At 41.9% G+C, this 26,000-nt stretch overlaps 1 protein-coding gene and 1 long non-coding RNA gene across 5 annotated transcripts in view; one reads left to right on the top strand and one right to left on the bottom strand.

Annotated features, from left to right (window-relative positions):
* The window catches only part of NKAIN3 (sodium/potassium transporting ATPase interacting 3), a 567,854-nt gene that overhangs the window by 526,655 nt on the left and 15,199 nt on the right, over positions 1 to 26,000 (top strand). Inside the window, exon 7 of one of the 4 annotated variants that reach the window (XR_002343290.1) lies at positions 20,256 to 20,291. The exons of 2 other annotated variants lie outside the window; for them this stretch is intronic. Coding sequence is in view for 1 of the 2 variants with exons in the window: in XM_021089313.1 (XP_020944972.1) it covers positions 20,256 to 20,325 (70 nt within the window). In the remaining variant the exon portion in view is untranslated. Of the gene's footprint in view, positions 1 to 20,255; positions 20,326 to 26,000 lie in introns of those variants that run through there. One more of the 4 variants, XM_021089313.1, reaches the window with a different exon arrangement.
* Positions 12,530 to 22,109, bottom strand: LOC110260286. Its single transcript, XR_002343292.1, has 3 exons — positions 20,867 to 22,109; positions 14,605 to 14,718; positions 12,530 to 13,260 (listed from the first exon to the last, which is right to left on the bottom strand). It is a non-coding gene; the product is annotated as an uncharacterized LOC110260286 (long non-coding RNA).

The following is a 26,000-nucleotide window of genomic DNA, read 5'->3' as shown; positions in this document are numbered from 1 at the left end:
TTGATCCCTGGCCTTGCTCAGTGGGTTAAGGATCTGGCGTTGCCGTGAGCTGTGGTGTAGGTCGCAGACATGGCTCGGATCCCTCGTTGCTGTGGCTCTGGCGTAGGCCGGTGGCTACATCTCCCTAGCCCGGGAACCTCCATATGCTGCGGGAAGTGGCCCTAGAAAAAGACAAAAAAATGCAGTTTCAGAGCTTCCCACCCTGAGGCTTTGGAGTCTACTCTTGGGTTAGGAACGAGGAAGTGAAGCCAGAGAGGGGGTGATCCTGGTACCATTGCCTGCCCTTGCTCCATATGCTCAGAGCAGAGGCTCTTCCACTGCAGCCAAGAGAAGGAAAGCCAGGAGCCTGGGTTCCCACCAGCTCCCAGCAGGACTGTCCACACGTGGATTATCCTCTTCCTGACCTGGAAGAGGAGGCCTCCCCTCCGCCCCATGGCTTTTGTGGCTCTACGTCCATCCTCCCACATTCAGGACCTTGCCTCATTAATCACGCTCTTTCCCTCCCGAGCTTTCTCTTTCTTTCTCTCTCTCTCTCAATTTTTTTCCTTCTCATTGGTTCTTTTTCCTTAGCTTACCAAAAAAGTCACATACTTAAAAACAAAAACAGAAATTACCCTGTCTCCCTACCCAGTCTACACTGAGCATGCCTGACTCTCATACTTCTCCCTCTACACCTAGACTTTTCTACAAACCAGTCCAGACTTAGTGTTGACTTTATCACCTCCTATTCACTGTCAGTTCGCTGCTGTCCATCTTTTTGTCCTATGTGATCACTAAGGCTGCTCTCTCCAAGGCCAACAATGACCTCCTAATTGTCAAGTTCACTTAGATCTCACCAGGCTTCCTTACCATGCATGGGGTAGGTCACTGCTGACTATTCTCTCCTTGGATATCTTCTCTTCTGGCTTTCCAAGCAATCCCATCTCTTGAGTTTTGCCAGGCAATCCCAACTCTTGAACAGCACTGTTTTGCCAATTAAAAATTATTTCTGTAATTCCCATTGCAGCTTAGCAGAAACGAACCCGACTAGTATCCATGAGGACACAGGTTCGATCCCTGACCTCGCTTAGTAGGTTAAGGATCTGGCGTTGCCATGAGCTGTGGTGTAGATGAGGCTCAGCTCCTGTGCTTGGATCCCGTGTTGCTGTGGCTGTAGCATACAGCTTTGATTCAACCCCTAGCCTGAGAACTTCCATATGCCACAGGTGTGGCCCTAAAAAGACCCCCCAAAAATTATTTCTAATATTCTCATGCAAATTAAGCAGATTTCTGGGGCAGACACAGGTAACAAATTCTGAAGTACTCGCACTGGCTCCTTTGGAGTGATGATGCTTTACCATTAAGGCCTTAAAATGTCAATGCACCATCCTTCGTATCCAGCTTTTTCTCTCACTGTTACACTACAGCATCTTAAGTAAGATCAGATGATGAAACAGAAGCATTTTAAATTAAGACCAAACAATAAAACAGATGTTTATCCCTTTTAGATAGCAAAGAGGCACATAATATTCTCCAGAGCTGTATACTCTAGGATCAAATATTTAATGGAAATCCGATTTTATAATTCCTCCGAAGAAGTATCATGCAAGTAACCAACAATAAAAGGCATATATGGAGCACTCATCTTCATGTGCTTTAAGTACTTTATTGACTAAAAAAAAAAAAAAAACTAATTTAGTGTTATTCCTGGGAGCAGTATTTGAAACTGGCCTAAGTGAAGTCCTTGGTAGTTCCACTTAGCTTGGATGCCCACATGAAGAGAAAGCAGCGGAGGAGTTCTGTGTGGCTTAGTGAGTTAAGGATCTGGTATTGTCACTGCTGCTGTTAGGGTCGGGGCTGTGGCTCAGATTCCATGCCTGGCCCTGGAATTTTCCACATGCTGCAGGTGGGGCCAAAAAAATTTTAGAAACAAAAGGAGACCAAGTAGGGGAGAAGTGAAGGCATTTGCCTCTCCTTCTAAGTTGTATGCAGTACAAAGTAAATTCATTCTAAATTCTATACCTAACTAGCCTTTCGGTTTTGTCCACATTCTTTCCTCAGAGAAGGAAACAGGAGCTCTCTCGCTTGCTCGCTTGCTCTCTTTTCTCCTCCTCGCTTTTGTCTGCTCTCTCTCTCTGATTATAAGAACGAGAAGCCTAGATCAGAATTAATGGTGTACCCTGAGAACAGCTTTCTCTGCTACCTACAGTTCATTCAGCTGCAAAGCTTGTAATGTTTTCCAGCCCTTACTCATTGAATACCATCTACACAAATTTTGTAAGAGCCGTGCGAGCTCAGGTCGGAGACTGCCCAGATCTTTGCCATTTGTCAGTTCTTCTCCTGGCACACAGGTTCCCTGCAGTTAGGTGTCCCATGACATTGAATTCCAGATCATGGAATGTTCTGGAACATGACCACTTCCAGGCCTGGCCCCCATGTCGCTTCCACATGTGGTTCTCCGGGCTCCTTCCCCTTCCTACCTGTTGGGTACAGACCAGCACAGAAGCTTGGGAAGCCACATGTTTAAAATTGTGGAGCCACAGTGTTGAAGGGACCTGGGTCACTGAGTCATTGCTTGGAGGAGAGTTGACCACATAACATGAGAACAGGATGACAGTGCCTCTGAGGCACAAGGCACTGAGGAGCACCCAAGACAGTAGGTCAGGGGAGGGTTCACAGAAGTGGGGACCCTGGGGCAAAAACCAGCAGGATGTCCTGTACCTCTGCCAGGGAGCAGAGCTTTTAGGCATTCCACAAACATGTGAGTGCCTCCTGGGCACTTGGGAAGGTCTCTTGGAGGAAGTGGCATGGAAGCTGAGACTTAAAGGGTAAGAAGGAGCCTGTGAGGTGACTGGGCAGATGGGCCATCAGTGCATAAAAAAGTGATTAAGGAATTACTTCCCAGAAGAGGCTTCCAGCCCAAACCAATGCTGTGCCCTCAGCAGCAGCTTCATCCTGGATGCCCTGCAGACTCAGCCAGAATCTGGCCCCTCTCCACCTATGGACCCTCCAAACAGTAGTAAATTAAAAGGCAGGTTATCCACCTCAGGGACTTGATTGTCAACCCTGTGCGGAGCAGGAAGGCTGTGTGAACAGGATGAAAACCATATCCTTTTCACACATTGCAAGAAGAGACATTGCTTAGAGGGGATTTTGGTTTTATTTTCTTTTTCTTTTGCTCTATATGTGCCTCAATTTCTCTTTAGTCGTCTTCACGTTTCTTTGGAAGAGTAAATTAGATCTGTTTCTTTTTTATTGAAGGAAAACAAAGATTCCAGCTAAGAATCTATTGGTCCTAAAGTTGGAGCCAAGGTGTCACACTGACTCTGCCTTCCTCCCAAGGTGACAAAGATACCCAAGGACAAGTGAGGGTCAACGTTTCTTTATAACTTTGTGCAGCTCCTGACGTCCATGAGGGAAGCGCTTCTGCACAGAAAGTTATATCTATTCAGGGTCTTAAATTACTATACAGTTTATTAAGCTGACAGTTTTTTTTTTAATCTGTTTTTTTTTTTTTTTTCCTTAAGCTCTAAATGCTACCAGAGCTAAATTTTAATAATCACCTTGGGGGAACTTTTGGTTTCTTTTTATTGTGGCAACACATGCATAATGTAAAATTAACCATTTGAACACGTTCAAGTGTCCATTTGGGGGCATTAATTCTGTTCACAAAGTTATGCAACCATCACCCCTATCCATTTCAACTTTTTTTATCATTCCATACAGAAGCTTTGTGTCTGTTAACAAGATCTCCCCAATCGCCTCTCCTCTCCGCCCTGGTAACGTATTTTATTCTCTGTCTCTCTGTACTTGCCTATTCTAGATACCTTATGTAAATGGAATCATAGAGTTATTTGTCCTTTCGTGTCTGACTTGTTTTACTTACTATCATGTTTTCAAAGTTTATCCACATCGTATCCTGTGTCAGAGATTCCTTCCTTTCCAAGGCTGACTAATATTCCATTGAACTTTTAATGACTCTTTGATCAACTTAAATGCAAAAGTCTAAATTCCTTTAACTAATCTGTTCCATTAACAAGTTAAAGTCCTTTGGCTTAGCAGGTTAAGAATCTGATATAGCATTCATGAGGATACAGGTTCGACCTCTGGCCTCACTCAGTGGGTTAAGGATCCAGCATTGCCCCAAGCTGCAGTGTAGGTCATAGATATGGCTCAGATCTCACATTGCCATGGCTGTTGAGTAGCCCTGGAGCTACAGCTCTCAATCAACCCCTAGCCTGGAAACTTCTCTATGCTCCAGGTGAAGCCCTAAAAAAAACCAATAATATGGGAGTTCCTGTCGTGGCGCAGTGGTTAACAAATCCGACTGGGAACCATGAGGTTGCCGGTTCGGTCCCTGGCCTTCCTCAGTGGGTTAAGGATCCAGCTTTGCCATGAGCTGTGGTGTAGGTTGCAGACGCGGCTCGAATCCTAAGTTGCTATGGCTCTGGCATAGGCTGGCGATTATAGCTCCGATTGGACCCCTAGCCTGGGAACCTCCATATGCCGCGGGTGTGGCCCTAGAAAAGGCAAGGAGACAAAAAGAAAAGAAAAAACCACACACACACACACAAAAAAAAATAATAATACGTTAATAAGTCCTTTAACATTTAACCTTCACTCAAGAAATCATTGTAGTTATCATTCTTTAGAAGTACTTCAAATATTCCTTCTAATAAACAAAACATTCACTGGTTTATAAACTATTCCAGCAAATCTAATAAATAAAAAAAGATGTTTATACATATATTAAATCTTACGTTCTCTTAAATATTACCCAAAGTTAATAAAATCTTCCCATGACTTTCTAAATTTGCTTCTAAAATCACAAGCATAAAATTAATTACCAAATTCACATTTTGAAATGATTTTACTTGGTGAACCTGCCAGATCTAACATAATCTGTCTGATGATGTTAAGAAACACAAGGGAGTTCCCATCGTGGCTCAGTGGTTAACAATCCAACTAGGAACCATGGGGTTTCAGGTTCAATCCCTGGCCTTGCTCGGTGGGTTAAGGATCTGGTGTTGCAGTGAGCTGTGGTGTAGGTCGCAGGCATGGCTCAGATCTGGTATGGCTCAGATCTGGAGTTGCTGTGGCTGTGGTGTAGGCCAGCAGCAACAGCTCCAATTAGACCCCTAGCCTGGGAACTTCCATATGCCACAAGTGCGGCCCAAAAAAAGACAAAAGAAAAAAAAATGTAGAACTGGCTTACTTTGTTCTCTCTGGAGTCAACTCCCTGTGTTGGCCATGTGTTTCTCTAATAAATAAGCATCTCAAACAAATTGACTTCACTACATATTACAGGATTTTTCAGCTGGGAAGCAGGACCTAAATTCCAAGAGGATTCTAACTTTTCACTAATGGGTTTTCAGAGATTTTTTAAGTAGTTGGAGGAACAAGAGGAGATCTCATTCCATACCCTTCAAATGTGATTAATTCTGCAACACCAGAACTCAAATGACCTTGGATTTGAGTAGACAGAAGACTTTACTCCTATTAGAGTTTCTTTTGGTTGCTTTTTATATTTGCTAAATCTTTAATGTCTTCCCGTGTGATTCAAATGCTTTGTTGACATTTCACTTCTTTTTTTTCCTACCATACCACCTGATGAATTCTGTGTTCTTTCTATATTCTAAGTAGGTTGCCAATTCTTGTAGATATTTAAATGTTTGATTGGATTCAGCATTCATTTCCTAACTCTTCTTGTTCTGAGGTCATTGACCTGTTCAGATTCAAAAGTATTGTCCAGATTCTGCATTTTATTGTTTAATTTTAGGCTGTAAACAAGTTTAAATAGCTAATCCTTTATTGACTTATTGATTCATTCATTCAAGAAACAGTTATTGAAAGATTTCTGAACATTAGACCACAAGGACACAGAGATGAATAAGACTTGGTCCCTTACCCAGGAGATCTTAGGTTCTATTAAGTGATCCAAGCATGTAAATAATTGTGAAAGAGTGAAGTGCAGATAATGGTCTGTATAAAGTGAATCAGAGGCACAGAAAAAAAAAGGCAGAGGCTAATTGTGTGTCAGGCAAGTATGGGGGCTCAGAGCTTGAGAACATGGTCTTAAATGAAGAATATTACAGAGGTCCCTTCTTGGTGCAGCAGACACGAATCCAAGTAGGAACCATGAGACTGCGGGTTTGATCCCTGGCCTTGCTCAGTGGGTTAAGGATCCGGCGTTATTGTGAGCTATGGTGTAGATTGCAGATGTGGCTCAGGTCTGGCATTGCTCCAGCTGTGGTATAGGAAAGGGAAAAAGGAAAAAAGACCAAAAAAAAAAAAAAAAAAGAATATTACATCACAAGGAAGGGGACAAAGAAATGCATTTTAAGTAGTAGGATAACATGTCAAAACAGCTTGGGAAAACCATGAGATCCTCAGGAAGTGATGAGTAAAGGGGTATTTTCAGTTCACTAAGTGAGCAGTGGGGTCAGTCTTTGAGGGACCTTGGATTCTGTCTTACACCAGTGATTCCCAACCTGTTTCCTATCTTGGCACTTATAAAGTTAACATTTATAAGGCACTCTGTGATAAATAAATTACTTTTCTCCCAGCTAACAATAACCACCCACATGGCTTAGCTACCCCATGCCTTGCACAGTGCACACCAGGGAATGAGGGAATCAATATGCTGTCACATCTGTACCTATCAGATCTCATCAGCTGGGATGCTCTGCTGGATGACGTGGAATCAATGAATGGATTTAACCTTGAGAAGAATATGATCAGATGCCATTTTCTTTGACTAGTAATTCATAGAGAAAAGAATAAGAAAAGTGACCTCGGAAGAAATGGCATTTTGGGGATGGAGACTGTCTCAGAAATAGGAAAACCAAAAGTAATAACAGAGGTTATTTTTTTTAAATAAAGTAAAATAATATTCAAAGGGGAAATGTTCAAAATTGTAGAAGCAGACAGTAAATATGAGCTATAGAGAGACTTCAGAGTCAACAAGTATTTGTCCCTTGATTTATAGAGCAAAGTAAAAGACTGGCTAGATTTCAATGAGAATTATAAAAATATATTGGAGAAAAAATTGGATAACCAAGGAAAGAATATATTACAAGGGGGAAAAGTTATAACTGTTTGGACAGATTCTTAGAACTGTTTTTAGCCCTTACCTTTTTAAGCCATCAATTCCTCTCAGCCTTTCCATTCTGGTTTAATTGAACCCAAAGAGATTTTAGAATTTCATTATGCCATATTTAAATATGACCTACTCTTAGAAAAGTTTAAAGTGGGGAAAAAAATCTATCAGCACTGATTATGGGGACATCTGATTCCAGAGATCTGGACCCGCAAGAGAAACAAAAGCTGGAAAGGCAGCCAAGCAGAACTGAAAGGAGAGCTCCAAAAATAGAAAGGGAGGTGTTTTTAAAAACGTTGTTTTCTCTAGAATGAAAGACTCCTCTGAATGAGCCCAGCAGTAGTGACACAAAGACCTTCAGCCACCAGTCATTGTGAGTAGATAGCAATTGAAAAATTACAAAAACTTTGAAAGAGACTTCACAAAGTCAAACCATAGCTGAAAAGAGTAAGCAGCCATCCCATCCAATTACTGAGCCACTGATGAAGATTAACAGAAGGGTTCAGAGTGTCTCTATGATAGGAAAATCACACAATGTGGGTCACTTTCAAAGAACTGAGTAACTTTATAGAAAATAGAAAATGTACTATTAAAGATGAAAACTAGGGAGTTCCCGTCATGGCACAGTGGTAAATGAATCCGACTAGGAACCATGAGGTTGCAGGTTCAATCCCTGCCCTTGCTCAGTGGGTTAACGATCCGGCGTTGCTGTGAGCTGTGGTGTAGGTCGAAGACGTGGCTTGGATCCTGCGTTGCTGTGGCTCTGGTGCAGGCTGGTGGCTACATCTCTGATTCGACCCCTAGCCTGGGAACCTCCATGTGCTGCGAGAACAGCCCAAGAAATGGCAAAAAGACCAAAAGAAAGAAAAAAAGAAAGAAAACTAAAATAAGAAAGTGGGGGAGGGAACCTAGCTACTTTCTTTAGGAATATAAGAAAATCAAAACCAAAACGCATATGTGTGAGGAGGAAGTAGGTTGGTGGGAGCCGGTATATTACGCGCATCGTGTAAATATCATATAACTCTGGCAACCAAGAGTGAGGAAGGAAGCCACAGTGGCAGGTGTTTATTATCAAAGCACCCAAAGGATCTGGCGTTGCCGTCAGCTGTGGTGTGGGTCGCAGACATGGCTCAGGTCCCGCGTTGAGGCTGTGATGTAGGCTGGAGGCTACAGCTCTGATTAGACCCCTAGCCTGGGAACCTCCATATACTGTGGGAGTGGCTCAAGAAAAAGGCAAAAAAAAAAGACAAAAAAAAAAAAAAAAAGAGTGTCACGTGTGCACTGGGCCAGTCACGAGCTCAACACCTGCCCGGGATGGAGAGAGAGCCCAGATCCCATGTGACACCTGACTCTGAAGACTCTGCCTCTTCTGAGCTTTACTTTCTTTCTTGCCATACAAGGAAGTTTAATTTTCTAGAATAAAAACACTGCTCATGGAAGATGAAACCTCAGGCTTCAAAGCCTAACAGACTAATCAATCTCCCTTCCTCCAAACGATGCTTTCCAAACATGAGAAAATCAAACTAGACACAAGCTCAATGCAAGCTTGCCAAGGACAGACCCGATTCTGGGCAAGTTGGATAACAGAGCACTGGAGTTCTCACAAACCACTATTATCCTAAGCTAAACAAAGCTTTTGAAGTTTTGGAAATCAGTTGTTGATGGGCATGTGTCATCAGAAAAAGATAAATGTGTAAACAATATGGATAGCAGCCTGTTAAGTGCCTTCTGCGGACCAGCCCTCCTGGACTTTATCTAGGGCAGCCACACTCTGGGAGGCATTGTGCTCATTTTACAGATGAGCACACTGAGTTTTCCCCCTATAAGGAGTGGAACGAATATCTCATACAGATATTTCAGGGACCAAAGTCCATATGCTTTCAAATATCCAAGTATGCCTTTCTTTCCAACCAGGATAACAACTAAATTCTTCATACACTGGTAAAGAAAAATACTTTGGTCACTCACTAGATTAAAACTAGAACATTCATATTTAAATATTGAGTGAGAATATAAATTACTTGCACAATGTAGAGAAAGATAATGGGCTAGCCCACTAAAATTTAATCGGATACTGGAGTTCCCGTGTGGCTCACCAGGTTAAGAATCTGGCATTGTCACTGCAGCAGCTTGAGTCACTGCTGTGGCACAGGTTAGATCACTGGCTCATGTCACAGGCTCAGACAAAAAAGAAAAAGAAAAAAAAAATCCTGTCCTAATGTAATATATTTATTCCTAAAAGATTTTTCTTAAGTCTACCATATGATGAAAAAGTATTTATAGATTGAAATTTCATTCTTTTTTTTTCACTTGTAATGATTTTTATTTTTTCCATTATAGCTGGTTTACAGTGTTCTGTCAATTTTCAGCTGTACAACAAGGTGACCCAGTCACACATGCATATATACATTCTTTTTTCTCACATTATCATGCTCCATCACAAGTGACTAGACATAGTTCCCAGTGCTATACAGCAGGATCTCATTGCTTATCCATTCCAAAGGCAATTGTTTGCATCCATTAACCCCAAATTACCAATCCATCCCACTCTCCCCACTCCCCCTTGGCAACCACAAGTCTGTTCTCCATGTCCATGATTTTCTTTTCTGTGGAAAGGTTCATTTGTGCCATATATTAGATTCCTGATATAAGTGATATCATATGATATTTGTCTTTCGCTTTCTTTCTTACTTCACTCAGGATGAGTCTCTAGTTTCACCCATGTTGCTGCAAATGGCATTATTTTATTCTTTTTTACAGCTGTGTAGTAGTATTTCATTGTGTATATGTACCACATCTTCTTAATCCATTCATCTGTCAATGGACATTTAGGTTATTTCCATGTCTTAGCTATTGTGGATAGAGCTACAGTGCACATTCAGGTGCATGTGTCTTTTTCAAGGAAACTTTTGTCCGGATATATGCCCAAGAGTGGAACTGCTGGGTCATATGGTAGTTCTATGTATAGTTTTCTAAGGTATGTCCATACTGTTTTCCATAGTGGTTGTATCAATTTACATTCCCACCAACAGTGCAGGAGGGTTCCCTTTTCTCTATACCCCCTCCAGCATTTGTTATTTGTGGACTTTTTAATGATGGCCATTCCGACTGGTGGAAAGGTGGTAACTCATAGTAGTTTTGATTTGCATTTCTTTTAATAATCAGGGATGTTCAACATTTTTTCATGTGCTTGTTGGCCATCTGTATATCTTCTTCAGAGAAATGTCTATTCAGGTCTTTTGCCCATTTTTCATTTGGGTTGTTGGCTTTTTTGCTGTTGAGTTGTATAAGTTGTTTGTATATTTTAGAGATTAAGCCCTTGTTGGTTGCATGATTTGAGACTATTTTCTCCCATTCTGTAAGTGGTATTTTTGTTTTCTTTTTGGTTTCCTTTGCCATGCAAAAGTTTGTCAGTTTGATTGGGTCCCATTGATTTATGTTTGCTTTTATTTCTGTTGCTTTGGGAGACTGACCTGAGAAAACATTTGTAAGGTTGACATCAGATAATGTTTTGCCTATATTCTCTTCTAGGAGTTTAATGGTTTCTTGTCTTACATTTAAGTCTTTAAGCCATTTTGAGTTTATTTTTGTGCATAGTGTGAGGGTGTGTTCCAGTTTCATTGATTTATATGCAGCTATCCAGTTTTCCCAGCAACACTTGCTGAATGAAATTTCATTCTCAGTGTTACCTTTAGTGTATAAAAGTTCTTAGTTTGTATAGTCCAGTTACCAATCTTAAATCAGGAAATTTCATAGTTTGTTCTTCAAGACTAATCTTCAGTCTTTGCCTCTTTACATAAATTTTAGAATCAACACTTTGATTAAACTGCTGGAATTTTTTTTTACTGAAATTGCCTTGAATCCATAGATTAATTGATCCACAAATCAACTAGTATCTTTATAATACTGAGTGTAGCAACCCATGAATATTTCATATTCTTCCATTTGTCTACGACATCTTCAATTTCTCTTAATAGATTTTGTTGTATTCCGTATGGAGGACTTGCAAGTTTTTTTAGATTTATTCCCATGAGTAAAAATTTAATTTTTTCCTGTGACCGGGTTTTAAGTATTAAAGTTCTTCTTTAAATGGGATTACAAATTGAAATTATTGGCTACCAACATGACTGAGCAAACATAAATGTGTTACAGATATTGATGAATAAGTCTTAAACAATGTAATATGCATTGGACAAGTACCTCTTAAGAAAATGGACAGAGTAGTTTTGTTTCAATTAGTTCATATATTCATGGATGAATATTAGGTATTGCTAGAATGCAGTAGGCTTCCTCAGGTACCTTCACAGAAAAAAACTATGAGAATGGGGGGAGATCAGTTACATCAATGCCACTTAATTGTTTTAATTCCTTCTTTGCTCAAATAGTTTTGAGGGCTTACCTTGTACCAGGTGCTGTTCTAGGTGCTGGGGACATAGAATTGAACAAAATCAGACAAGAGTAGACAAAAATTCTTGTCTCTAAGCTTAAATTGTAATGAAGGAATCAGACATCAAGATTTTTTAAGTGAAATATATAGTACAGTATGGTAAATAGTGATGAAATACAAAAGAGAAAAAAATAAAGGCAGAAAGGAGGTAGGACAAATGGCAAGGAGTGAAACTGTAGATAAAAGTGACTGATGTTTATGTCAGAAAGTATATAGTGATCCATTATCAAAAATTATTTTTAGGAGTTCCGTCGTGGCGCACTGGTTAACAAATCCGACTAAGAACCATGAGGTTGAGGGTTCGATCCCTGGCCTTGCTCAGTGGGTTAACGATCCGGCATTGCTGAGAGCTGTGGTGTAGGTTGCAGACGCGGCTCGGATCCCGTGCTGCTGTGGCTCTGGCGTAGGCCGGTGGCTACAGCTCCAATTAGACTCCTAGCCTGGGAACCTCCATATGCCGCGGGAGCGGCCCAAGAAATGGCAAAAAGACAAAAAAAAAAAAAAGAAAGAAAGAAATTATTTTTAAAGTAAAGTACTACAACTGATAGATTGGTTAGGTTCTCTCTCTCTCTCTCTCTCTCTTTTTTTTTTTTTTTCTTTTTTGTTAGGGCCGAACCCAAGGCATACGAGTTCCTAGGCTAGGGATCAAATCAGACTTGCAGCTGCAGGAGTATAGCACAGCCACATCAAGGCAGAGCTGCATCTGCAACCTACACGACAGTTCACGGCAGTGCCAGCTCTTTAACCCCTGAGCCAGGCCAAGGATCGAACCCACATCCTCATGGATACTAGTCAAGTTCATTACACTGAGCCACAATGGGAACTCCAGGTTCCCCTTTTGGAACTACCTACCTTGTCATTAGTAGCTATTACTTTATCATCCATCACAAGAAATCAAAACTGCCATTTTGGAGTTCCCATGTGGCTCATCGGGTTAAGGACCCAAAACAGTGTCCATGAGGATGTGGGTTCATTCCCTGGCCTTGCTCAGTGGGTTTAAAGATCTGACATTGCTGTGGCTGTGGTGTAGGTCAGCAGCTGCACTCGCATTTGACCCCTAGGCTAGAACTTCGATATGCCACAGATGCAGCAGAAGAAGGGGAAAAGAAAAAAAAAACCTGCCATTTTGTTTGGCACCCTGGAGGTTTTTACTCCCTGGGGAGTGCAGTAAGATAAACGCTTATCCTGGAGGCTGAGATAAACACCTTTCAGTGAATCGGAAAGAAGATAATTGTAGAAGAAGAGAGAGCCAGAAACCAGAATGGCCACAGGTACCGTCTCAGGACACATAAACGTTGGAACAAGTCTCTTGAAATTGACCACCTTGAATGACACTTGCCCACACACAATTTGGGAAGTCCTCACATCCTGGGGTGGGGGAGGGGAGGGTCCTCATATTCCCAGGATGAGGAGGGGCTGGGACTCTCAAATAAACCTGAGCTTGCTTCCAGACCCTCCAGCCTCTTCTGGTGACAGCTCCCTGTGTTTTCCAGGCCAAACTGCCATCTGCGGCAATTGAGCCATATCATTTCTCCAAATCAGGACCAATGACTGAGTGGAACCAGCGGGACATTTTGCTTAGCTATTACTTGGCAAGAAGAGATAAAAATATCGGAAAACTCTGACCTGGACAAGGCAGCCTCTGGGACTGTGGACTCCGCTCTTGAGCAGGGTCTGCCTTCTCCTCGAGCATCTCGTATTGGTCCCCACACTTCCCTTCTTCCGCTTCCTGAGCCTTCCGAAAGGTGGAAGAGATGTTAAACTTGCTGCACCATCAAGAGAACAAGAGTGACTATCCATAAAGCTTGCCGTCAGGGTGTCATCTGCCTGACTGAGCAGCTCTTAAGGTTCACAAAGTTATTTGGAGCAGGCAGCAGCCCGGCCCCAAGCACCTCCTCTTGGGCATCGGCAGCATGTCAGGGAGCCATCAGGTTCACTGGGCAGAGCCAGCAGGCCATCCTTACAGCTACTCCGTGTGCCGTGAGCAGCCTGACTGTGGCCTGCGGGCTTGGCACAGCGGGTCATGCCCTCTGAAAGCTCAGATTCTTCAGATCACTGATCCTGTAGGCTAGCTTGTCCTTAGTAATGCAGGCAGAGTTCACTTGCCAGCTACCTGGGAAATAACCCGTCTCTCCTAAAAGCCTTCATTATCGGTGGGGGGCTGCAAAAAGCCTCCCCACAGTCTTTGAAGGGCCTCTCTGCGTGAACTCAGCTGATGGCAAGCCTCTACCCCAGCTTTTCTCTCATGAATTCATATTGCAGAACAAGTAAATCACAAAGAAACGGCCCCCATCTTTGAGTTCTTTAAGGCCTAAGCGATGCTTCCTTAAGACATTACTGCTATAAAATAAATTCTTATTAGAAAAGTCTCAAAACCACATAGCAGGAACAGTGAGAGACCAGGAAGCAGCTTCAGAATAAATATGAGAATTGCGCCTCATCTTCCCAGGTCTTTTCATTTCTCTGAGCTAAACACAATGATACAGTGCCTGTGTCAGAGACAAGGCAGCATGCACCGAAGCTGGGTCAGAAACAAAATGCCTGCAGTCTAGTTCATTATTTGGTGACTCTAGTGAAACCTGGTCCTCCTTGCAGCACAGGGAACTCAATCCAGTCTCTTGGGACAGCCGCTGATGAAAGAGACTATGAGAATGGGAATGTGTATGTGTGTGTGCCTGAGTCACTTTGCTGTACAGCAGAAACTGGCGCAACAGTGTAAATCAACTGCACAGTAAATAAAACAGAATTAAAAAAAAAAATCCTGGGCTATAAGGAGTTCCCGTCGTGGTGCAGTGGTTAACAAATCTGACTAGGAACCATGAGGTTTCGGGTTCGATCCCTGCCCTTGCTCAGTGGGTTAAGGATCCAGCGTTACCATGAGCTGTGGTGTAGGTCACAGACGCGGCTCGGATCCCGAGTTGCTGTGGCTCTGGCATAGGCCGGTGGCTACAGCTCTGATTCGACCCCTAGCCTGGGAACCTCCATTTTCTTGCCTCCCAAGAAATGGCAAAAAGACCAAAAAAAAACAAACAAACAAAAAAAAACAAACTGGACTATAAATGGTAGCTGGAGTATGCACCGGAAATGGCCTTTGTGGCTTTAGGAGTCAGTCAGGTTTGCAGCATCTGAGTGAAGCACCGAGTCATGAGCATTGGGTTCTCTGCTGGAAACATCACTGGTGACGGAAAGTTTCCTGTAGCAACAGAAAAGTTGCAGCTGGCTGTGAATCCTTCCCAAGTGGGAAACAGACCTGTATGTGTATGTTAAGAGGAGGCTTGAAATAAAGAACAGCTTTGCCCGTCCTCCAAGTCTGTGAGTCCCTGTCCGGGTTTCAGTGGCTACAGTGACCAACCACAGAGATACTCAGTTACAAGTAACATAATTTTTTCCAAGAAGCTGCTTGGCTGTGCCTTGGAAGTTGGCACCCAAAATAGGTTTGAAAGGACTACAAACAGGGAGGGTCCTGGCTCTGGGCGCTCCCTGAGGGGTCTTTTATAGGAAAACCTCCAGCTCTGAGAAGGGGCCAACAGGGCCGTGCTCTGCATAACTGCCTCTTCTGATGCCAGTTCTTAATTGTGCCCTTTTTTTTTTTTCCTTTTGGGGCCACACCATCCACTTATACAAGTTTCCAGGTTAGGGGTCGAATTGGAGCTGCAGCTGCCAGCTTACTCTACAACCACAGCAACGCCACATCTGAGTCACATCTGCGACCTACACCCACAGCTTATTGCAACATCAGATCCTTAAGCCACGGATCAAGGCCAGGGACGGAGCCCACATCCTCATGGATACTAGTCAGGTTCTAAACCTGCTGATGCACAATGGCCATACCAGTTGTGCCAATTTTTTGGTCTACATTTTAAGACTTTAATAACCAGAAGATATAGAATTTAACTCAGTTATCCTGCAGGTCACCCGGCGAGCTGTGACCCCTACCCTCAGCCCTCCTTCTGTCCTTGTCTCTTCCAAGGCCACTGTCCTGCCAAAGACCCTTATATGGTGTTCTCACTGTCATGACTACAGATTTCGTGGATGTTTCCTTCCCAATCCTCTGTTTATAATACCTCTGAAACCCATCCGCGCTGCTTCTGTTACTTCCCATGTTTCATTGAAATTCATCTCCTTATTTCTGCTGATGTAACCCCTTCACTCAGCATCTTCTCTTCTCACATCTTTCTCATTACAGTGACTTCTGGAATATGCACAGTTGCTTTACTTAACAGTATGACATAACTACGTTTCTGCAATTAAAAGCTGAAGGTCCTTCCTACTGAGCTGTCTTCAAGTATTTTGTTAAATCATCTTTAAAAAAAAAACAACTTCGTTTTTTAAAGTATAATTAAAAAAAAAAAAACTTTCAGACTCTATAACCTTGTCCTCCGTTTGCACTTCCATTTACCTCTTAAACTATCGTCCTAGTTTAGCAAACAGGAAGTGTTGGTATGTGCATAAAAATCTATTTTTCTAATATGGAAGCATCAGCCTTCGTTGTCAGAAAGCCACATAGTTGGGTCCCATCCACAAAGGATTCTTGATATTTTCAGTTTCTTTTCTTTCCTTCTTTTTAAGGCTGCACCTGCAGTATATGAAAGTTCCCGGGCTGGGGTTGAATTGGAGCTGCAGCTCCAGGCCACAGCCACAGCTCACAGCAATGCTGGATCCTTTAACCCACTGAGCAAGGCCAGGGATTGAACCTACATCTTCATGGATACTAGTTGGGTTCTTAACCCGCTGAACCATGATGGGAACTCCTATTTTCAGTTTCTTAAATACCTACTTTTCGATGACTTCTTCTTAATAGTTACTTTTTTGGTAGTCTTGTCTATTTCTCAAAATGTATATATCTATACACACACATATCAGGATAAACTGACATTTTTGCCACCTCTTGAATAATGTGAATAATGCATCATCAACATTTGTGAACAAATCTTGGTGTGGATGTATGTTTCCTTATCTCTTGGGTATATAGCTAGGAGCGAAATTACTGGGTCATACAGTAACTCTATTTTAACCGTTTTTAACAACTGCCCATTTTCCAAAGTGGTTGCACCATTTTACACTCCCACCAGCAGTGTTTGAGGGGTCCAGTTTCTCCACATCCTTACCAATATTTATTATTATCTGATATCTTATATAGTTCTTCTAGTGGGTATAAAGTAGCATCTCATTGTGGTTTTGGTTTGCAAATCCCTGAGAATATTTTTTAATGAGGTTGATGATGAAAACAAACAAACAACACTTCAGAATGACCAAATCCATTTTCTGTCTTTGCTTCCCTTCATCAATAGGAGGTAGAGTTATTTCAGCCTTTTGAGAACTACTGTGTAAATTAATCTAAGTTTTCTACAGTTATCATAAGCATTTTTATAATGTCTTCTACATTTTAGTCGCATTGCATTCAAGATCAGTTGAAGAATTTAAATTGAATTACTCAAAAAAATGAAGCACCTCCAAAACCATCTTTTGAAGCTTTTAGTAAATGGCAATAAGTAAAAGCTTATTTAAAAAAATATTGAAATTTATGCTCACAAAAGCAAGTGAACTAGACAAATTAAATAATAAGAGTTCAAATGTTATTCAAGATTGAATTTTCATTTTTATATAATTTCTTGTTGAAATATCTTGACTTGAGAAAAGACTCTTTTGGCAGAGCTCCTGTGTTTTATTCAACAAATTTGAATTCTGTACCAAAATGAAAAGAAGTTAATTTGTGGGAAGATCTAAAAACACCATCAATATATGCAATTTAAATTCTATGTTTTGTAAAATTTTTGGCAAAAAAAAGATGGCCAAATGGAGGTAAAATAACAGTGCCTGAGAAAGTTTTTGGGCTAAACTATATTACATGTGTCATCTCTTTAGCAAAATTGCTTGATATTTACCAGCACCCATATAGAAAATATTTTTATAGTTAAAAATACTATTGATTTATAGTCAGTAAAGTATCAACAATTTTAAATTTAATCATTCAAAGAGATTTTGAATAAGATTGTAAATTATGAAAATAACAAAACCATGTTGAAAAAGTATATGCATATATTTCCCCCCCAAATACCAGTGATACAGCATATTAGAAACAGAGATGAGCTAAGGAGCAGATTCATAGCAGTACGTGAATTTACACCAAAAATCGTCATTCTGTTAATGTTATGTTTTAACATTCAAGTGACAAACATAAAAAAAGTTTTCTTTTTCTCCTTTTTTCTTTTTTTGTCTTTTCATCTTTTTAGGGCCACACCCATGGCATATGGAGGTTCCCAGGCTAGGGGTCCAATCAGAGCTGTAGCCACTGGCCTACACCACAGTTGACGGCAACACCAGATCTTTAGCATACTGAGCAAAGCCAGGGATCAAACCCAGTCCTCATGGATGCCATTCGGGTTCATTAACCCCTGAGCCATGATGGGAACTCTATTTTTTGTTTGTTTGTTTTTTGTTTGGAAGTCTTCTTTTCTTTCCTTTTGCCCTAATGAATGCAGATATTCATTCTATCTTTACTTTTGTAAATATTTTATTTTGAACATAATTTTTCAATTGAATCATTTTATTCACAAATGTATACATTTATAAAGTTGTTTAAACACCCCCTTTAACTTCCGAAAGTGCCCTGCAAACAAGAGGATCATTCAACTTTTAATCCATGATCTTAACTGATCCAGTGATTTTCCTTCTAAATTCCCACTCATTGGTCAACAAGGTGAAAGAGTGGATATTTGATTAAATATCTAAGCTAATAAAAATGTAATCCAGTCTGACTAAAAGGCCACTACAAGCAGGCTTGTTCTTTCTGGGAAAATCTTTTTAATGTCTCAGATTGACTGCTCTCTCACTGCTTCTCCCCTTAAGGTTGTGTCCAGGTAACTTCTGTGATTTGATAAGAAAAAGATGGGGGAGTTCCCATTGTGGCGCAGTGGTTAACGAATCCGACTAGGAACCATGAGGTTGCGGATTCGATCCCTGGCCTTGCTCAGTGGGTTAAGGATCCGGCAGTGCCGTGAGCTGTGGCGTAGGTCGCAGACGTGGCTCGGATCCCACGTTGCTGTGGCTCTGGCACAGGCCGGTGGCTACAGCTCCGATTGGACCCCTAGCCTGGGAACCTCCATGTGCCTCAGGAGCGGCCCTGGAAAAGACAAAAAAAATGAAGAAGAAAAAGATGGGCTTCAGCCTCCTCTGATCTCTAGGGAGATGATCCCTTGTCACCTGATTGTTGTGAACCCCATAGGACTCAAGGCTCATGTCTACATGGTGATCTATCTGGGGAAGCCTCAGCTCACTCCTCCAGTGGAGGCCAAAGGATAGAGCAGGTCAGAGTAGGTCAAGTTCAATAGAACTTCTAGGCTAATTCATCTCTCTCTAAATCATTACAGTTCACTAGCTGAGGATACAATATAATATTCACATACTTTGTTCTTACACACATACACACACACACACACACACACACATTCTTTGTCCCTCTATGCCCCCATACGTGTTAATGTTAATTTGCTATAATATAACCAGACCTTGGTATAAACTAATTAATATTTTTAATGAGTTATGACAAAAAGAAAAAACAAGAGAAAAGAACTAAGATTAGCCATGGACCTTAAGTTTGGAGAAGAAAGATTGAGGCTTTGATGGAAATAGAAAGAAATTAGAAAGAACAGAATATTACCAAAAGCAGTGAGTCTGTGCAGACTGAGACAAGTACCACACTACCAGAGAGGAGACCCTCTGCAAAATGCAGATGCTTATTTGTCAGGGATGGCTTGAGGACAGAAGGCAAGGGCATGGATTTTTGTGACTTCTCAAAGGTCTTTCTAATGATGCAATAAATATTCTTAAGAAAAAATAATAGATTCTGGCAACAAGAAGAAAAGGTATATCTTTAGATATATAGGAGGAAAGGGCATATCTGTATGCCTAAGGACAAACACATTATTTAAAATCTGATGTTACTCAATGTTACTTCATTTTTCACTAAAGCCAATAACAACTGTGATTTTGCAGCCCCTAAGTTCCCAAGTTTTATGTGTATTTTTAAAAAATCCCCCCCCCTTTTTTTGTCTTTTGTCTTTTTAGGGCCACACAAGTGGCCTATGCAGGTTCCCAGGCTAGGAGTTAAATCGGAGCTATGGCTGCTAGCCTACACCACAGCCACAGCAACGCAGGATCTGAGCTGCATCTGTGACCTACACCACGGCTCACAGCAACGCTGGATACTTAACCTGCTGATCGAGGCCAGGGGTCAAACCCACAACCTCATGGTTCCTAGCTGGATTCATTTCTGCTGCACCACGATGGGAACTCCAAAATCTCCCCATTTTTGAACCATTGATAATATTTTAAGAGTTCCTGTTGTGGCGTAGCAGACAAATCCAACTAGGAACCATGAGGTTGTGGGTTCAATCCCTGGCCTTGCTCAGTGGGTTAAGGATCCAGTGTTGCCATGAGCTGTGGTGTAGGTCGCAGACATGGCTCAGATCCTGCATTGCTGTGGCTGTGGTGTAGGCCGGCAGCAGTAGCTCTGATTTGACCACTAGCCTGGGATCCTCCATATGCTGCGGGTGTGCCCCCCAAAAAAAGATAATATTTTGAACAGTCCTTTATATTAAATACCCATTTTTCCATTTGTGGAAAATATTTTTGTTACTATTACTTTTATGTGTCCCTTTTTTAAGCACCTAGTATGATGTGAGTTTTTATTTGCACATTTATTCACATTGGGCTATGCTGTATTTTCAGTTGATTTCATAGGCGGACTTGAGGCACACTCCTACTACCAAGATCATGTTGAGTTAAAGCCTGTTCATCTGTAAGTAAAGGTGTGATGAGATGGAAAATATTAATCCTTCTAACTTGGCCAAAACTAACCCAACCTGAAATAATTTGGACCTGCCACTACTAATCATTGGTTTAATTTTCCACTCATGCTTAAAACACACCTTTCACCTGTAACCCAACATTATCATTATTATTGTTCATTCCAAAAAGTATTTGACGTAGGGCACATGGTTTATGTTCCTAAAATGATCGTTTTATTTCTTTTCTCTCATCAGTAGTTGATTGCCAAATTGGGGGCGGGAGAGGAGGATTCTGTAGTCTACAAAAGAGGGACTAAATATTGTCTTTGGGGCAGCATCGCAGAGGGAAAAAGGAAAAAAAGATGAGGTGGGGATCCGGGCTCTATCTATATGGTCCCAAGGCTCTATCTATGTGGTCGAAGACTTGGTTTTCTCATCTGGAATATACAGTTTCATAGGTGGAGGAGAGAGGATAGATTAAATGAAATAAGGTCTGTAGAGCATCTGTAAAATTACCCTCGATTATGTCTGGCACTCAAATATTTGACTCACCGGAAGGAAGACATCAACTCCAACAAAAGCAGCTCAAACTGGACTGATTTCAGTGTTGACTGTAAGGAAGGAATCTCGGTCACTTGATTGATGATAACACACTAGAAAATAAGCCCATAGATACAGTGACTCCATTCCTAGAAAACTCTAAGTAGCAAACAGACAACTGTGCAAAATAATAGCTATCATGTCCTAAGCACTTTGCATGTATTATCTCACTTAATCCTCATGCAAATCCTGCAATGTACTAATTAACAGTCCACTTTATGAGAAGGAGCCTGAGGTTCATAGAGGACAGACAACTTTCCCAAAATCTCTCAAGTAGCAAGTGGCGGAGCTGGGATCTTGCCTGGGTGATAAATCCTCACCATGACACTGTGGACTGGCTCAGACCACCTCCCAATTTTTTCAGCCCAATGCTCTGTAATTCCACAGTGACAGAGAAAGTTTCTAAAACAGTCACTGGGGTAGGAAACAGCTCATAGGCTTCATCGGCTGCCTCTTTGTCACATTGGTTTCTGCCCAAATCTGCAACCTCCTCCCCAGCTTCTTTGGGGACTACAGCCCTGAGAAGCCTGCAAGGGCTCCTCCCCATCCCCAGGTAGAATTAATTTTATTCTAGCAGAATGAGCTGAAGGAAACATAGCTCATGGGCTACACAAATCAGCACTGTGCCTGTCACATGATAGATGTTGAAATAGATGTTAGTTTCTTAAAGCAAATCCAATTTGGAAAGACATTCACCCCATAGAACACTCCAGAGCCAAGCGGCCACCACGTCATTACTTGTGCTAGTGAGTGCTCGTAAATGACCTACTTCAGTGGATGTTTGTGGATCTAGGGGACTGGACAGGGCTGGTGACAGTAACAAAGATGATCAGCACGTTGGAAATGAGAAAAGAAATGAAACAATGCCTAACGGTGACTTGGAGAGTCCTCTATATATTTGTTGTGTGAAAAGAGGATGATGAATGATTTCTTTCATTTCCACTGTGGAAAAAATAACCTCATCAGAAAAGTCACAATATGAAAGATATTGGTCAGACATAAGAAAGATCTATTAGGGAAGGTTACTAAAAATGGCAAGTGATTAATGCTGGTAATGCATCTCCTCTTTTGATGACACGTATGTATCCATACACCTGAAAAGGGGACCCAGTGGCATGGCCCAGAGGCAAGTAACTTCCATCTCTCTCTCTCTCTCTCTTTTTTTTTTAGGGCCACACCCATGGCATATGGAGGTTCCCAGGCTAGAGGTCTAATCAGAGCTATGGCTGCCAGCCTGCTCACAGCCACAGCAACACTGGATCTGAGTCGTGTCTGTGACCTACACCGCAGCTCATGGCAATGCCTGATCCTTAACCCACTGAGCAAAGCCAGGGATCGAACCCGCATTTTCATGGATCCTAGTTGGGTTTGCTAACCGCTGAGTGATGAAGGGAACCCCGTGACTTCCATCTTTGCTCCCTAAAGTCCCACCCATCTGCGAATCAAGAACACATGAAACGTCCCCATAAGGTTACCTAAAAGGCTTAAATCAACTCCACTCCCTCCTCAAAGGCTTTTCTCAACTACCGTGTTCACTGCCAAACTCTCAGACTCCTCAGCCGAATATGGCATCCGATACTGTCTACAGAAAGCAAAAGAACAAGTTTCTGCTCTGATAGATTAAGCAGGTCATTCTGTCAGAGGACTACGGGATGCCTTTCAGCCAGGAAGGGGCAGGAATCTGCAAAGCGCAAACTAAACCCGAATTAAAACCAGCGTGCATGAAGCAATGTGCACTCCCCTCAAGTATGCAAGTCCTGCAGGCTTTACAGGCTTGACCTCAGTCAGCCTGCTTGATTTCTTTTCATAAAACCTTTATATTAGATTCTGTGCAACCAGCCCAGTGATCTGTTGTACCAGCAACAGATTGGAGAAAAGGCCAATCTTCTGTACTAAATTGTTAGGGGAAGTGCAGTGAACCCTGCCTTTTCACCTTCATTAAGGCTCTAATCGCCATGGATTACAAAACCAGGTTGATGAGGAAACCACTTTATTAAGGAAGGGGATCAAGAGGATCTTCATCATATTCCCGGGCACATGGATATAAGTGGGTAACTTTCAACTCTTGAAGGTTCGTTACAGACAGTCCATTCGCTGCAGACCCAGTCTGGGGAGCCCTCACTCTCTGTTTGATTGTGTCACTGCTTGTAATCATAAAGTGTACTCTTCCAGGGCCCACAGTGCAACTGCATGTGATTATGTGCGCTGAGGTGATGGGATGGGGTGAGGCAGTTCTTACGTGGATTCAGTCTTTCATGCTTTGTCTCTTCGGCATCAACAAACGGACTTACGGAACAGAAACAGACTGACAGACATAGAAGACAAATTTGTGGTTACCAAACGGGAAAGGGGGGAAGGATAAATTAGAAGTTTGAGATTAGCAGACATACACTACTGTATGTAAAGTAGATAAACAACAAGGACCTATTTATATAGAGCACAGTGAACTATATTCAATACCTTGTAATAACTTATAATGGAAAAGAATATGAAATATATATATATATATATTATAGCTATACACTTAGCTATACACCTGAAACTAACACAACATTATAAATCAACTACACTTCAGTTTTTTTAAAAAAGTAACAACATTAAGCTATCAAGGCACACTGGTTAAATAAATTGGTTTACTGCCATTTATAACTATTTATTGATGACTCACAATGTGTGTACCACACCCTGGGCTGGAGATTACAAAAGATAAATAGTACTTGGGCTTTGACCTCTGGGCAGCTAATGATTTAGGAGAGGAGACACACAGAGAAATAAGTGGATACAAAATAATGTCCCCAAGGCAATTTGTTACCAAAAAACAAACAAACAAACAAACAAACAAAAACAATGTTTACTTCTCACTTGGGGAAAGAAGACTCCCCTAGGTGATGATGCCTGAGCTGAAAGACAGGAGTTTATCAAAAGCTGCAGACGAAAACAAGTGTCCCCTGCAAGGAGGCTCATTTGCGGGGCCATTCTGCAGAGAGAGGATGATGCTGAAATTTGTGCCTATCCAGTCCAGCCTTTGCTGTTCTCATATAAAGTCAGCAAACCTAAGAGGAAGCAGATGCAGATGTTTAAGCAGAGGAGGAATCTTGCCAGCTTCTGGTGCAGAGGCTCTGAGAGCCTCGGCAGCCGTTACTGTGACATCTACACCCTGTCATTCTTTGTGCTTATGGCTGTAAAGACGGTTCCGGGGCTTGTTGTCCGGGTCTGGCTTGGGAATTTGTAACACATGGGGTGAGGTTTTGCTGGGGTCCATTAGTTGCCATGGCTACAAGGAGGGAGCTAAAACTCTCAACATACATACATCCTGGTTCTTTACCAGGGTCTCCTCGCTGCTACTAGGTCACCTTTCATGATGGGGGAAGGACAAGGTTGCTCAAGGGGTCATTGGTGGCTTTGAAAAGGACACTTTCACGGAAGCTTACAGTCAAAGCAGCAATACCACCAAAGGGAGAGGACTAATGGAAACAGATTACCTTTCGGGAAAAGAAGTGGCTTGGCATAAACCCCTGCAGCTGTAAAAGAGATGTGGACTATCAAGGAACATCAGAGTCACTGAATTGCTTTAAAGTCTGTCAAAATCATCATAATGGTTAGCGACTAGGTGGTAGGAAAATTAAGCTCCAAGCAGCAGCAACTCTTCACATAAAAATAATTAGACCAAAGCAGTTTATCAAAGAAAGACAGCGGTGGAATTTTAGAACTCAGTTTCACAATGGAATAGAGAGATCTGATGATGTTGGAAATTTCCATGAGGAAGACGCCCTGTGACTGCAGTCAAGAAAGACTTGATGAGAAAAGCTTCTCCTGTTGCTTTTAGCCAATCTTTTTCTAAGGTTTCCAAATGAGAACTTGACTTTTCCTGGCTATCTGGACTTGTCTGATTGCCTTTGCTGGAAGCTAATTTTTCTTAACAAAAATTGTTACATGCTATGTGGCCACTGCTGATTGAGTGTCTGCTGTTGCAGCAAGGAAGACAGACACTGCTGCCTCCATCTCAGGCTGGCCTCACGGTCGCTCCCACTGCACTCAAGCTGCCTGTCCTCCACCCCAACAGTCCAGGCCTGGAGAAATCCACCTCTGACCATTGGGCTGCTGGATGGAGCCAGAGGTGGTCACGTCCACCTGCTCCTCCCTGAGAACGGCCGTTACAACATCTAGATTAAAAACTAACTAGGAGAACAAAGAGAGGTGTGTATGTGTGCGTGTAGGCGGTGAGGAGGCAAGAATGATGTGGTTTCAAACCCTGATTTAAGAGCCAATAACCCGAGTTCCCACTGTGGCTCGGCAGTAATGAATTCGACTGGTATCCATGAAGGTGCAGGTTCAATCCCTGGCCCTGCTTAACAGGCTAAATAAAGATCCAGCATTCCTGTGAGCTGTGGTGTAAGTTGCAGACTCAGCTTGGATCCCACATTGCTGTGGCTGTGGTGAAGGCCAGCAGCCAAAGCTCCGATTTGAACCCTAATCTGGGAACTTCCATATACCTCAGGCGCAGCCCTAAGAAGCTAAATAAATTAATTAATACCAATAATCCTAAATATAGAAATACCATATGATCCAGCAAGCCCACTCCCAGATATATATCCTGACAAGCTTATACTTCAAAAATATATATGCACCTCTATGTTCATAGCAGCACTATTCACAGTAGCCAAGACATGGAAACAACCTAAATGTCCATCAACAGATGAATGGTTAAGAAAATGTAGTACATATACACAATGGACTACTACTTGGCCATAAAAAAGAACAAAATAATGCCATTTGCAGAAACATGGATGCAACTAAGGATTCTCATATTAAGTGAAGTTAGTCCGCGAGAGACAAATACCATATGATATCACTAACGTCAAATCTAAAATGTGGCACCAATGAACCTATCTACAACACAGAAACAGATCATGGACATGAGAACAGACTTGTGGTTGCCAAGGGGGAGGGGGAGGGAGTGGGATGGCCTAGGAATTTGGGGTTAGTGGATGCAAACTATTACATTTAGAATGGATAAGCAATGAGGTCCTGATGCATAGCACAGGCACCTATATCCAGTCTCTTGGGATAGAGCATGATGGAAATA

The sequence above is a fragment of the Sus scrofa genome, chromosome 4 (assembly GCF_000003025.6).
Source record: "Sus scrofa isolate TJ Tabasco breed Duroc chromosome 4, Sscrofa11.1, whole genome shotgun sequence".
NCBI lineage: Eukaryota > Metazoa > Chordata > Mammalia > Artiodactyla > Suidae > Sus > Sus scrofa.
This window is presented reverse-complemented; position numbering and strand designations above follow the sequence as displayed.